The sequence below is a fragment of the Siniperca chuatsi genome, linkage group LG4 (genome assembly GCF_020085105.1).
Source record: "Siniperca chuatsi isolate FFG_IHB_CAS linkage group LG4, ASM2008510v1, whole genome shotgun sequence".
Taxonomy (NCBI): Eukaryota; Metazoa; Chordata; class Actinopteri; order Centrarchiformes; family Sinipercidae; genus Siniperca; species Siniperca chuatsi.
Window position 1 is genome coordinate 13,451,614 of NC_058045.1, and position 15,237 is coordinate 13,466,850.

At 40.1% G+C, this 15,237-nt stretch overlaps 2 protein-coding genes across 2 annotated transcripts in view; one reads left to right on the forward strand and one right to left on the reverse strand.

Annotated features, from left to right (window-relative positions):
* Positions 1 to 529: 529 nt before the first annotated feature.
* Positions 530 to 3,890, forward strand: pgpep1l (pyroglutamyl-peptidase I like). Its single transcript, XM_044194049.1, has 5 exons — positions 530 to 777; positions 864 to 916; positions 1,006 to 1,122; positions 1,559 to 1,785; positions 1,859 to 3,890. Exons 1-5 carry the CDS (start codon positions 747 to 749, stop codon positions 2,031 to 2,033), a joined length of 603 nt encoding a protein of 200 aa, XP_044049984.1. The 5' UTR covers positions 530 to 746; the 3' UTR covers positions 2,034 to 3,890.
* igf1ra (insulin-like growth factor 1a receptor) overlaps positions 2,191 to 15,237 on the reverse strand; it is a 76,241-nt gene continuing 63,194 nt past the window's right edge. The window contains exons 16-21 of the mRNA XM_044194027.1: positions 14,963 to 15,192; positions 13,870 to 13,974; positions 13,403 to 13,562; positions 13,037 to 13,166; positions 11,099 to 11,233; positions 2,191 to 8,127 (exon numbers count right to left, since the gene is read on the reverse strand). Of these exons, the coding sequence (XP_044049962.1) occupies positions 7,602 to 8,127; positions 11,099 to 11,233; positions 13,037 to 13,166; positions 13,403 to 13,562; positions 13,870 to 13,974; positions 14,963 to 15,192 (1,286 nt within the window). The 3' untranslated portion in view covers positions 2,191 to 7,601. The remainder of the gene's footprint in view (positions 8,128 to 11,098; positions 11,234 to 13,036; positions 13,167 to 13,402; positions 13,563 to 13,869; positions 13,975 to 14,962; positions 15,193 to 15,237) is intronic.

Consider the following 15,237-nt stretch of genomic DNA (forward strand, 5'->3'; position numbering starts at 1 on the left):
CATGCCTAATTTACATTCAGGCTACCCCTCCCTCTGAATTGTTAGTACATTTGTGGTGGAATGCAAACGTGCATTTTCTAGCCTTCTGTACTTGATTACTTCCATTTTGTACTTTATACTCCGCTACATTTGCCTGACACTTAAGATTTCACATACAAAACAATATCTAGTAGGAATAATCAAATAATACAATCTTTAAAACCATTCTGCCAAAACAATGACAAAAAGAAGTAAAGATCTGAATCCACTTGGGGTAGAGTACAAAATATTGATGAGTGCTTTGCAAAGAAAACTGCTTTTTGTTACGTTGTAATTTATTATTTCCGAGAAAATTAAAATGAATGTAGCCTGGTTTCAGGCCACAGAATAGCCACCCACATCATTGATTTTTTTTCAGTAATTGTAATTGTAATAATTAAGTAGCCTATTAAAAAGTATGTAGTAAACATGAGTAAATGTTAAAAAAAATGGAGTGAAAACGAAACGGCAGTTAAGTCTTATTATCAGGCTAATTAAATGTGTAACTTGTTTTGGACCTGTAATTCGAAATCAAAATTTACCGGGGGCACCTGAATGTATCACTTCCACACGGGGTTTTTCATCATTTATTTGTCGGGGAATAGCTCCCCCAAGCGAACAAAAGGTGAGTTGCGGGAGCCAAAATAAGCCTTTTTGTTTTTTAGTGTCCTGTTTTGAAGTGCGTAACACCTATCCTTCCTTACTGACTGTGTAAACCTGACTACGTTATGAATAGAGGCGAAATTGTGGTCGTTACAGGTAAAGTAATAAGTGTTTGGTCATGAATATACGAACTTCTGAAATCGGCGTTCATTTTGAAGTGCGATTTTTAATCCGTTTTTAAGGGTTTGGACCTTTCAGACAGTTCTTAGTGAACCCCAGCTGGAAAGCAGCCCAGGTAATGTTTGAAAAAAACACTACCGGTCAGTGTGAAATGCCCTTTGTGAGGCATTAAGACTTAAAATGTCTAATATTTCATTATTTAAGAGGTTGAAGTTGGTCGGATTGGGAGAGCGGACTGATGTTTACGTCAAGGAGGTACCAGTGAGTTATGTTAAGACTCAGCAAATCATCCCCGAGCTTTGGCAAACTCTTACTCCAAAGGTAAAAAAATAATATTCAAGTCAAGACCAGGGCCGTAGCCATTTGATTATTAGAAATACTGATATTACTGAATACTACATTTTCAATTATATTGATTTTTTAATTTTTTTATTTCCCAACATATAGGTCTAAATGCTGAGTAAAGAGTAATCCACACCACCAGGAATAAAATAATGAATCTTTTATTCATTCATTTGTATATTAACCTAAAACAAGTTTAATTTAAATATATTTTGACACTGGAATCAATCCATAAATATTCACCTATACACCTGTTAGTTTTTATTAGGAGAGTGTAGACTACAGAGGACATGTCCTCAATAGTAGCTACGGTGCTGGTCGAGATACTAACTGTTGAAACGCATAAGTACACTCTGGTTATGGTATGAGAAGGTGAGTATCTCACCAGCCTCGTGTTTGTGTGCGTGTGTCCCAGTTGGCTGTACATCTGGGCGTAGCCAGAGCATCAAATGTCGTCATTCTGGAGCAAACAGGGAAGAACAGTGGATACAGCGACAAAGATGTGCGTGGCTTCTGTCCTGAAAGTCACTGCTGTGTGGAAGGAGGACCAGAGAAACTGGACTCAGTCATTAATATGAGGGCCATCTCCAGAGAGTTCAAACAAGCAGGGAAGGATGTCATTTATTCAAGAGATGCTGGCAGGTAGGCATCTGCACCTGCACTGTGTTGACAGACACTCAAGAATATGAGGTAATGCTTTCTGTCCTCCTCTCAGGTACCTGTGTGATTTTGCATATTACTGCTCGCTGTATCATGGTCAGAGGAGAGCAGCCCTCATCCATGTACCCTCATCTGGCAGCCTGACCTCAGCTGACAGACTGGTGCCTCTGCTGCAGACCCTCATTCAGACCATGCTCGACCAGCTGGAGGACCTTTCAGAAAGAGGATGAAGAGAGGATGACTGCAGACTTCCTCAAGCCAGCAGTCACAGTGAGGTCGATCTTCTGATAAAGACATTTCACATCACACAGACACACATAACAGACACCGTAATCACTGGATGATGTGGATGAGACCTCAGAGGGAATTAAATAGCAAACACAGTGATAGTTCTCATTTATTTATTTATTTATTCAAAATTTCAGGAAAAAAAAGAAAATACAAGAAATTCTGAGATATACATTTGGAGATGGCATGTCAAAAATACACCATCTCAGCTATAGGTGTGAAAAAACTTTGAGGCCTCAGATACAGAGTTTGAATAAAGTGAATTTTTTTTCAGATTATTTCTTTTCCCCAGTCAGGTATTGAACACAGAGATCTTGTGAAAGTATTGTAATAAAATAATAGTAGTAGACCAAGGCCCCCTCAGAAGGTATAGGAATGCAAATCATAAAAACAGAGGCATGACAATGATAAACCTCAAACGTATTATTGCAGTTTGAATGCACTGACGCATCCTCCATGAACCTGAGGTTTGCATGAAGAACATTCTGAAGAATTAAAGTGATAAGATGACTAAGTTGAATGTTTTGTTTTTTTTAGTTATTGTATATTTACGCTGCAATCTGGTAATACAAAAAAGCAACTAGTATGAAGCTGTAAACCTATCGTCTTTTTCTAATCATGTTGTTTACTCTTTACCATGACTACCCGTAATCTACATCCCTGTCCTATATATGTCCACTTGTTTATTTAAATGCTGTAGTTATGACAGGTTTGTGATCTAATGGTAACTAGTAATTCACCTCAGAACAGGTCAATGTAATGTCTAGTCCCAGAACTGAAAAGTTGAAATATATCATTAAATGTTTATATTTTATCATTACATACATCCAAACAGAAAAAAGAAAAAAGACAAGCACAGATATGGTAACAAGCTGTTTGCTTGTCAGTGGTAATTTCTGTACCAATGTGATATTCAGCAGCAATCAGACTGTTTTTCAACCAAAAGATTGTTCACTCTTCACTGTTTGTTATTGTCTTAAATCATGCACAGATAAAATGCTTAAGAATAACCTAGATTGAGCACCCAGATTTCACATTAGAAGTTACCCAATGGCCTATTCATAATCCCATTTTTTTTAATATTTTGCTTTTTGTGTAATTTCAACACAAATTTTATTTCAAATGATTTTGTGCTTCCGGCCAAGAGCCCCTTGCACTGAGACAGCACTCTCCAAGTAGCCACTGTAAAAGCTCCTTTGCCACCTTCACACTCAACATTTTTGATGACAATATAAGATCCACTGAGGTGACTGTTTGAACCAGCAGCATTAGTGTAAGTAGCAGTACATCAGGCATGTTCACTTTACTTCCAAAGGATCAAAAAGCCCAAAAACGGTCACTAAGAGATTCACCCTGATGGAAATTAGCTATCACTAGAGCTAGAACATCATGGCATTCAGCAGGTAGACTTGGACAGGGGAGATGATGGCGTTCACATAAAAAAAAGAGTTTACGGGGTAAACCCCCATCCGATGAAATCTAATCCAACATTGACTGATAAACAATTATAATTGTCCATTTAGGACTGAAGGTAGAAACATGTAGGTGGTGGATTCGCTGCTATCTCTATAGAGATTTTGTGTAGAAAGTACAGGAATGGCCTCATTACATTCACAGCACTGATCCATACACATAACTGAATGTATTTTTTGAGTGTGAATGACGTCTGGATGTTTGCAATAAACTTAAGTTGTGAGGTGTGGGGTTGTGCTGTAACCTTGCAGCATTACAGGCCGCAGGCAAACAGCAAATACGTTTTTTTTTCTTGGAGGTCAATAAAAACATTTTCCCTTTTTAAATATTCCACATGTTTAGACTTCTATATAAATGCATTTTAGGTGAGAAAATTAAGGTTTCTGTCTTTTGAGGATTTGAGGTTGTGACAATATGTTGGGAGTTAGTGGAGATGGAATGTCTGATGTTGTTGTTGTGTCCGGCCTCTTGTCTTATCATGTACTGCGCTGCACCTGCTCTAAGCCTTGTCACACTGTAAAATATCCAGTCAAATTAATTTGTAGGTTGATGTAATTCTGTAATAATTTCTAACATAAGTACCCAACAACAACTTAAAGTGATTTTGCAGAAAACAAAACTGCACGGTACTGAAGGCTGCTACAAACAGTCCTTTCCTTTGTATTCTCAGAGGTATAAACCTTTTAAATCAGTGGGCCAGCAATTAGTGGGCTAAACTTACAACACTTAAAACCTCCACACAGATATTCCATCTCCTGTCCTAGACCACTTTGTGAGGTTAATCTAGATCCCAGTGGGTTTTATCCAGATAATGAGGTTTCTAAACAAACTGATGAGAGAGTGAGATGTACTTGTTTTCCATACGCATACATATATTTAAAGAGTGAGGTAGATATATACTTGAAGGAAAACAAAAAAAGTTTAAGTCACCCAGTCATGACACCAAAGAAAATACATACAAAAAAATCCAACTTTATACTGAATCATGGGCCATTTATACAGTGATTTAAACTGATATCACAAAAGGAAAATAAAAAAAATAAATAAATAACACACTTACAAAGAAAAAAAAACTTCAAAGAAAGGAAAAAAAATAATAATCACCAGGCAACATTTCTAAAAGATGAGGAGAAATCCTTCAAAACACTTTCACTACTCAGCCTCCATTTTAAGACCTTTTCCATTCATGATATTGAAATGTGTTCCCTTCCCTGGACTTTAACCCATCCTTTATTTGGTTTTCAGAAGCAGTGATTATGAAGACAAACAATAAGACATTGAAGAAGTAACATTAGCAGAAGTGGCGTTGTATTGCGCTTGAGAGTGCTGAACTAATAAAAACAAAGAAAATAATAATAATTTGGATTTTGAATTGTTGGCATAATTAAGGCAAACAAGACAACCCAATTACCCCTATTAAGTCAAGAAGAGGCAGGAAATGGATGAGTTAAAATACCAGATCTGGTATAAAGTAAATATCTCGTATACTGGAACTAATCCTGACTTCAAAAGCAGGCACCGGGGGGGAAACGAGTACAGTATATTGTAGAGGGGTATGTCAGTGAGGGGCCAGCGGGAAGGAGAAAGACAAGCTGAGAAAAGTAGAGCAAGTAGAGAACGATCATGAGAATGTGTGGAGAAAGCAAAGCCTTTACTTTGACCTGAGATTGAGTTGCACCTAGAGGGCAATGCTAGGCGCAGTGCTAGACAACAAGTACACACTCACACATCGAGCTAAGGTGTCCATTCCAAATAATAATAATAATAATATAATAATAATAATATAGACATCCACAAAACAAATACAGGAGGAAATATTTCATAAACATAAAAGGCAATGAGCAAAATATAGTGTTACAGAAAACCTTTTGGGGCAACAGAAAAAAAAATGGTTTTATATCTAAATCATCTTATTTTTTGTTGTTTTCTTTTTCTTTCTTTTTTTAAACAGAGTTCGAAGATATTAGAAATGGACTGTAGTGGAGACTATAAAATACCAAACCTGAAGGATTTCTTTATATATAACATCCAAAAGAGAAAAAGAATAAAATAGCAGCTTTGTTCTGTACAGACAGAGGCAAACATTTTGAACTGTAAAAAGGTTTAGAAAAGTGACAAAACCAATGATGTGTATAAAAATGATCCTGCAGTCTAAAATACAACTGTAAGACCTTTGTATGTGTTTGAAATGTAGAGAAACTAATGACTATTCCAAAAGAGACCTGCTGTGATTCAAAAGTTGTCTCTAGGCTACTAAAATCCAATCCAACACCTTCTCGTTTTCTGTCTCAGGTCTGCTACTCTGTTTGTTTGTTGTGGTGTATTTGGTGCCATTTCATTTGAACAGCAGTATCAGCAAACAATGTTCACCCCCCACATGAAATGCACACTTAAAAAAATGTCAGACACGGTTTGAATAAATGAAAGTGGAGGCAGAGTCATATCCCTTGATAGTGAAGTTCAGTGATTTGCAGTGTGAGACTTACTTTATGATGCTTTGATTTGATGTTTTGTTTAAATTTTTTTTTTATTAAAACAAGGACAGACTGAGGCTGTGATTCAGAGTTGGCTGACTCAAGTCACACGTGTACTTTCCTCAGATGTTCAAAAGATGGAAGTGATGAAGTGGAACATCTTAGTTATGCTTGGATCTGAATGGACTTTGGTGGTGCAACAGAACATTTTGGTTAAGCCCATCACCAGCAACAGCATGCTGGCTTTTCAAATGTTATTATATGGAAACTATAGGGCCGCAATGAATGATTATTTTCATTATCAATTAATCTGACAATTATTTTCTCAATTAATCGATCAATTGTTTGGTATATGAAATGTCAGAAAATAGTGAAGAATGCCCACGGTCTAATGCAGATCATCTGTTATTCTTTGGGTGTCCTATGAACACAGTTGATCATAATTCTCAGAATAATTATGCTTTATGCCACAAATATGGATTTTAACCTGATAGATTTCTAAGAATCTTGATGTCATCATTTAATGGTATGAACCGGTTAGTGGTTACTTAACAACATAATGTTTAATATCTGTTGGTTATTATCACTTATTTAAAAAACCAGTGTTTCCCCTCAAAGTATCACAAGGCTTGCTACATTTATTCCACCCCCAATGCAGACGCTGCATATTCTGAGAAAACCTTGACTGCAGGTGTGGATGGAGCCCGTCTCAACAGTGACACTGTATTCTGTACTGTTATAAACCCCCCCCACACACACACACAACTGCTCCAGGAGCAGCAGTTAGTACTAAAGATAAGCATTAAGTCTGAATATCATTCTGGTATTATTTCCCAGACTTATCTCAACTCTGAATCACAGCCTTAAACAAGAAGGGAGACCTGTGTGAAATTGAAGAAACGACTTGATTTGGCAATAGTTTGGCAGATACAATAGGCCCTCCTCTTCCATTTTGACCCGCTCCTGACGGGATCTACACCCATAGAAATATCAACAGGAAAATGAAACAATGATAAGAGGCATCCTCACATGACATGAGCCAGTCCACTCATGCAAACAAAGTAATTTTGATGGAAAGTCATTTAGAAATGGAGCTATACCATATAGAGAGAATCACGTGTTTGTATAAATACACACTCATATATCCACAACATCCTCTCTGAAATCATCAGGAAAAAAGTGCTCTTCTGTTGAATTTGCTGGCAGATATGCTAAAAAAATGATTTTCTTTAAATTCATGTCTAAATCTGTAAATCAGGATACATGCCTGTATTGTTTTCCTTCTTGAAGGACTTATGTAACAAAGACTGAAATACAGGATGCACAGGAAGGAGTTCCCCAGTGTTGAGTCTGAGCCACCAAACTCCAAATGCTTGAGCAAGTTTCTGTGCTATTTTTCAGTTTTTAGAGTTTATGTTTGACCTTGAAGGAGTGGAGAGACCATCTACTGGCACACAGTAGAAGAAAGTCATTTCCATCCTCTCCTCGGATGGAGGAGAGGTCTTTGTGTTTGTGTTACCCTGTGTAAGAGGAGGAGGAGGAGGAGGAGGGGCTGGTCTGATATCAGCAGGCCGACGACTGGGGCAGTGGTAACGCCCGTTCGTTCTTTCTGCCCCCATTCATGTGTGCATAGGGTTGCATCTCGTCAAAGTTGGGCCGCAGCACCACCACAGGCCCGTTGGCCAAAACATGTCCTGAGTGCTTGTCCAAGGCTTGGCCTGGAGATGCCAAGGCCAAGGCAACCGGGCCCGGGGAGGAGGGGGAGACAGGTCCCAGTAATGGAGTACTCGGGCCTTGCATGGGGGATAACTGCTGGGTAGAAGGAGGCGGCGTGCCTCCTGTACACCCCGACGAGGGGGTGGCAGCAGCAGAGGGCTGCCTGGTGGATGCAGGGTCCAAGGGAATGTTCTCCATGTTTTCTACCTCCATGTCCAGCTCCTCGGTGTCTGGCGGCTTGTTCTCCTCACTGTAGAAGAAGCTCATTTCCCTGAAGGGAGGATCCAGTTCCTCTTTGATGCTGCTGATGATCTCCAGGAAGGACGGACGCATCTTGGGGTTATACTGCCAGCACATCCTCATAAGCTCAAACCTGCACAGTACAGTAGATTCTTCATTTAGGTGTTTGTTATTAAAGTTAAAAAAAGACCATATACCAACTTAATCTGACTAACTTACTGTAGACTGCTGAAGCCTCGTATAAACTTTGGCCGAACAAAACAAGAACTGTGGATTTTGTCCCCCATATCCGAGTGTAATTATGCTAGGAGGGGAATACTTCACAGCCAGTATGGACAAGAGGAATGATTACAGCAGCCAACAACTCTTTCAATGTACATATGGGCATGTGAGTAATGTGTTAAGACAGACTTGAAAAAATGCGAACCTATCCTTTAAAACTTTAGAGTGGGAAGACTTCACGTTTCTTACCAGCAGGTGGCAGGAGACACTGAAGTTTAGGCCCATTTCAATACTCTGGCACTAAAACTAAGTTCACTATATTGATCTTGAAAAAAAAACAATGTAGACACATTAATTACAGTACAGTACATTAATATTGTACTGTAAACTAGATTAATATACTGCTATTGACTGTATTACTACTGTTTACTGTTTGATCAACAGATAGATTTTCCTGTTGCCTGATTGGAAATTCATTCTGTGCCTTTCAGAACAGTAAAACTCTCATTCAACATACTATCATTTAATACTGTCCAGTGAAATGCTACATTAGCTAAATGTCCCAATCATGTGGTAAGCTAGTAGCTTTTAATTACATGTATCAGGTTTGAACGGCAGTTCAAATGAGACATTATAGTTTTATTCATTGCTACATTACAACACACAGTGAGATCAGTAATGTAGCATATACTCAGCAGCACAGTAAATCATACGTAAGGTTACTATGCCAGGCCAGCAGCCGAGCTTTGGGAATGTCAAAACAACATCATAAAAGGGAGAATTATTACAGTTGTGTGTGGTGCTACACCACAACTTCAATTATACACAAACAAGCTAAGAATACTCTCTAAGCCCCGCTGACAAACACCTCAGTCATCTCTTCCCCACTCGTGCTGTTCTCTCTCTCTTGTTTTCTTTCTCTCCCAGTGGTCTCTTTGTAGCCTACAAGAGCCTCTGCAGCTGGGTGCCAGCTCCTCTCTGCACAGAGGAATTATGGGTAGAGCTTTCCTAAGCACGCGCCTGCTTTATACTCTGAGGCAGCAGGGGGGCAGCTCTGGCTTGTTTTTCAGCAGCGCAGCAAGTGCCTTAAAGTTGACATTCAGATGTTCAAACCCAGGCAGCAAAGACCTCCAACGAAAGGACGTGTAATGCTTGGAGCCGGGCCGGTGCTCCAGGGTAACCTGTCTGCATAGTCCCGCCTGCTGAAAACTCTTCCCCCACCATCTGTTGCTGCGCACGAGGCTGGTTGATGCAAATTTTGAAAACAAACACTGCAGTAAATCTTGACTTCCTGTCAGCATCTTGCCAATCATGGCACACACAGACACATGCTAATGCCATTAAGCTAAATTGACTTATATTTGACCTGTCATCAGTGATGTTAGCAACATGTAACAGCTAACAGTGGTACATGAGATGTATATGTACTGTATAAAAACAACTCGCCTCGTTCTTCAGCTGAAAAGAGCTCTTCAAGACCAAACAACAATTTCTGTTTCACTATTTATTTTAAAAATGTTACTGTCTTTTTCACTTGTGTTCATTTACATTTGGTACATTCAATTCCATTTTAACAACCCAAATGTGCTGTATAAGTAAAGCTTCACTTACTGAGCTTGAAAATGAAATTTGGAGGCAGTCAGGCTTTTATTAAAAAAAAAGTTCTGTACTAGTCTAGACGCAGACAAAATTTAAGAGATGGACAAAAAGACCTTGAAACAGGCACACTTTCAGGCCAAGTGTGAGTGCAAAGCAGTCTCCAAACATTACGGAACAGGAACAGGAATCTCTTGCAACAGAACTGCAAAACGTCACACATGCAACATCCTCAGTGTGGTGAAACCTTGATGTACAATAGCACTGTAAGTGATACTGCACATTCTACATTAAATCAGGACGTTTAATATGATCAAAGTGTGCGTTCATTTTCGCCCAACCCAAAGAATGCACTTTTGTCTAAAGGGAAACTCTAGACAGAAACATGGGAAATCCAATCAGTGAACCACAGCTACCTGACCCTGGGAAAGTCAAGGTGGAGACAAGGTGGAGACATTCAAAGCTCTCCAAATTTGACTTATCCCTCTGTCTGTTATCCTGCCCACCTTCTCTTCGTGTATCTTTCTATTCAGTCTTTGTACAGACTGACTTCCCTGTGTGTTGCTCACAGACCAGGAGGCTAACCCCCCACCGCACCACCTCTAACACAATCCACACACTTTAATCAGGACAAAACAGTCAGGCTGCCATGGAAACCAGAGGTTTGTGTCTGCACAACACTCGGCCCTCTTTCTGTCTTTCTAAGGTGAGGTCAGCCATGGAGAGTGGGAGGGGAGAGCGCAGAATGCCTTCTTATTGAGGTCAGAGAGGGACGAATGCATATATGCAGCGCTGCATGCTGACAAGCAGGCTGTGCTGTGTTTTCTCTTCTCTAACAGCCAGGGTGATTCATTAATGAAGTATAAATGAATGAATGAATTCTTTCTATCTCTGTCCCTCCTCATGCCTGTTGTCTGCAGCAGGAATGAGGGGCATCTTTCACACGCGGGTCGTGGCATCCCTTCTATGGGCCGACACTGACGGGTGAGGAGGCTTCTCACTGCCAGCTGACCACCGGGGCCATGTCGTCAACGGACCACATTTAACCTGTGACGTTAATGTCAGGCCTCATCTTGGCTCTGCCTTAGCATACACATCACATGATATCCTACACACTTAAAACCACAACTTAAAATAGACGCTGGGCAAAATATTATTGGGACAGAAGGCGTGTGAAGCGTTGGCAGTAGAGGATAAAACAATACATCCTTCAAGGGTGTTGTAACATAAACAGGCCTAAAATGGGTGTTATTACAGTTATTGATCACAGATATAAGGAGACTTACAGCATGTCGGGGCAGTTGTCAGGTTTGTCCAAGAGTCCTCCCTCCATGACAAAGCGCAGCACTTGTTCATTGGACATGCCCTGGTAAGGTTGTTCTGCTAAGGTGGCGATCTCCCACAGCACAACACCAAATGACCTGCGGTAAGAAATGAGATGACAACAATTTTACGAAACATAATTACATTTTTGCCTCTTATCTGATGCTAATTCAGTGCTGTGTACGTTCAGTGCAACAGCAGAAAAAGTGGAAGGCTACTATAGTTAAGGCCACCAAGCACAGCAGTTTTTTTTTATTACTTCTAAATAAATCTTACATTTAAAAGGACCAAACTAGTGTTTTTGAATTGTCCTTTCCTAGAATGTGTCTATTACAACACATTTATTGCACACAACGTCTTATTGACAGGTGCATGGGATCAAAAACTCTTCACTGTAAAGACACTAAACAATCATGCACACTGTTGCTCGTTTGTACTCACTTTATTAAGGACATTTCCGGCCTCTGACCTTTATCGGGTAAAATTCACTGAATTCCTTTACTGAATTGTGCCTGATGAAGGTCTGAGGGCCAAAACATCATTAATGAAGTGAGTACAAGTGGTCGACTGTGTGCAGAATTATGTGGTTTCTTCACTTTCCCTCTTTTTTTACAAATCACGTACTGTATACCATTCATTAATGCTAACCATCTTTCAAAGCATGATGTAGTGTTTTTTTTTTTTACTTTTTCTGTAAATAGTCTTCTAAACTTGTGTTAAATTGAAATTGAAAAACTATGTATGTGTAATGTTCAGCTTGTTGTGGATTTCTGCCCCTAAGTGGCCAAAACAACAGATTAATGCTGCTTTAAATACTGCAACTTTAAATTCCTTCGTTAAATAGAGTATAAGTAACCCGTTAACTAAAATGTAATGGTCAGAGCAGGAGCAACCCGACAACTTTTACTGAGCAGAGAATGTTGGAGAACCAGCACTGAGCAGATACTTCTCCTTAATTTATCTACATGTTAAACCTAAAATCTGGCAGTTTAAGTGTTAAGAATAATGTGAGCTGTGTATCAGTCAGTGAATCACAATGATTTACTTCACGACAAACCTCAGTAGAAAAGTAGTTACAGTAAACGTCACCTTTGTTTAACCTCAAGCTACCTTGCACTGAGATTACTATGAAACTATTCATGAAGAAAATTCTTAACTTGACTAACAAAGACCACAATATTTGTTCACTCTTGCTTGTTATATTTTCACCACTGGCATGAGTCTATAAAACAGCCTCATTACAACACTGCATATAACTGGCTGAAACAGTCTTGTGCTGACAGACAAAGTCACCTACTCGTGGATTCCTTAGGAGCCCAGAATGGGTTTTCTTACACTAAACTTCATCTGTACAACATCAAAGAGGAAGACATAGTTAACAAATGTGGAGGTGGGTTTGTGCTGGCACTGCAACCTATCATTTGAGAACATCTGGAGCAGTTTAAGCCCACTTAGGAACTGACCCGTGGGACATTCTGAGTTGCGAAACAAAAACTTGCAAGGGACCTTACTAGGGAGCTAGTAAACACTTGTATCTATATTGTTTGTATGTTGTATCTCTACAACAATATCACTCCAGATAAAAAAATGCAGCAGAACTGTAAACTGAGATTTCACCACAAGCTGGCATAAAAAAGGTATCTTGTTCTATACTCTTCTGTCACAGAGAGGAATTTCCAGAGAGCCAGCTTGAAACCAAAAGATTTTGATGGTTTTGGAAGTACTAGCGGTCATAGCATACACAGAGAGGATAGATCTATATGTTTTTATAGTTTTAGACTCCACAGCATGAAATGTTTTAGTGTATCCACACGCACAAAGACACACAATATGTAGACATTTCTGGAATACTTTGTGAGCTCCCTGGATTAGGGCAGGTAGAGAGTGATGTGTTCTCATACCAGACATCAGACATTGTAGTGAACACGCCATCTTTCAGCGACTCTGGAGACATCCAGCGGACAGGCAGCAGACCCTTCCCTCCTTTTCGGTAGTAATCTGTCTCATAAATATCCCTGGTCATGCCAAAATCTGAAGAGAAAAATTAAAACAGAGGTTGGGGAAGCCACTAAACATCACTCATTCTGTGTGGGAGAGGTAGCTCCTGAGAGCTCATCCATTCCCTCTTCTCATCCCTCCCTCTGTCCATCTACATTAAGACTCCACTGCCTCAGGCACTCATTGAAATACAAACACTTATTTTCGAGGCCGGTAGAGTGGATTCAGCATTGAGCAACCAGGGGAGGCATCGTATTAACTTGACTTACCTCCAATCTTCACAGTGAAGTCCTCAGCTACCATGCAGTTCCTGGCAGCCAGATCTCTGTGGACAAATTTGTTGGCATTTAGGTACGACATGCCGTCGGCGATTTCCCCTGCCATCTGGATCATCTTTTTGAGCGGGGGTAGGACCTGGCTGGTGGAGTTCTGTGGCAGAGTGAGAGAGGGATGAAGTGAGAGGGTAAAGAGCATGAAAAAACACTGTTCAGTCATCTTTTTCTGCTTTCCACAACACTGGTTACAGTTTAGCATTACAAAGTGAAGGATGGATGCCATGTGTGGAAATGTGCACGTGGGTGTTGGAGAAAGACAGAAAAAAGGGGCACAGGAGGTGTGTGTGTGTTGACACACGTGTGTGTATGACAATTCACACCATCACCTATTTCTGTAAGAGAGAGACAGCATCTGATATAGAGCTAAAGTGTGTGTGAGTGTGTGAGGAAAAGCTGCTTACTTCTTTGCGCAGAGAGCGTAGGTGGCTCTTGAGATCTCCACGGGTCATCAGCTCCATTATCACGAGGGTTGGCTGTCCCTGAGAGACCACGCCCAGCAGCCGCACCTACACCAATCACAATACAGTAGAGGTCAGGTGGGATCAGTCAAAAGCTGTGTCCCAAATCCAAACGACACATTAAATCTAAGCAGGTTTTGAGTATGTAGTGTGTTCGTACAGGAAAGGTGACGAGATAAAGTATAGTCAGTAAGCATACTAAAAGCATACTCCTGTTGATGGATACAATTCTCCCACAATACAAAAGGTGGTGAAACAGCTCCAGGAACAAGCTATTACATTTTTGGAACAACATTTGACTTTCTGTCTGTGAAGTTTAACTGGAAGTGGCTGTCTAAAGTCACAGTTTGATTGATATCTGATGGCCCATGTATTGTATAATTTCCTGTTAGTATAAAACAGTTAAGTATGTTGATTTCTCGCATACGAACTGCAAAAACAACAACAAACTGCAAAGATTAGTATAATGTATAGATTGAGTAGGTAGTAAGGTAGGTGGATTACAAGCAAAAACTGTTCAAGTGTTCATATTTCACATATATTTATGTTAGAAAAAACAGTTTCTCTTTAACTTGCTTTGAAGATTAGAAAAAAAATCAATTTCCTTTAAATTATTCAAGTTTATTTTAATAATTAAGTGTTTGGCTTTTTAGCAGCCAGACTTGATAAAAAGGTTGTAACAGCAGTTTTCCAAAGGGAAAATCTTTAACACATCCGTTTAACGTAGTTAACGAGGCTGTGATCCCGCTGATGAGAGAATGTACACAGTCTCCAGGAGGCTGAACCCTGCTTCAGGCTGCCTGAGTAAAGCCAACCACAGTGTACTCAGCACTTGTGACCTGCTGACACCTTTCACTATTCTGCATCTATGCAGATTAATTAGGAAATAATGATACTCAAGACCATCGTCTTGCAACTGGGTTCAACATAACAATGTGTTGGTTTATTTTTAGCTGCGATGATTTATCTGCATTTATTTCAAGCTTTTCTCACTCAGGTGCCTGATGGTAACCATTTTAGGCTGTGTCCCTCTTACCACATGGTGACAGTTGAACTCCTTCATGACAGAGGCTTCGTTCAAAAACTCAATGCGCTCCCTCATGCTGGCCGACTCATTGACCGTCTTGATGGCCACTCGTGTCTCAGGTTCATCTTTGACCACTCCCTTGGCGATGCCTTCGTACACCATGCCAAAGGAGCCCTGGCCCAACTCTTTGTGCATTGTGATCTTCTCCCTGGCCACCTCCCACTCATCCGGGACGTACACTGGTACGACACGACGGACAGCAGGTCAACACCACATACACGCAC

Coding starts and splice junctions, on each gene's coding strand:
- pgpep1l (XM_044194049.1), top strand. CDS start 747: ATGAATAGAGGCGAAATTGTGGTCGTTACAG. Junction 917..1,005: donor CCAGCTGGAAAGCAGCCCAG/GTAATGTTTGAA, acceptor TCATTATTTAAG/AGGTTGAAGTTGGTCGGATT. Junction 1,786..1,858: donor TATTCAAGAGATGCTGGCAG/GTAGGCATCTGC, acceptor TCCTCCTCTCAG/GTACCTGTGTGATTTTGCAT.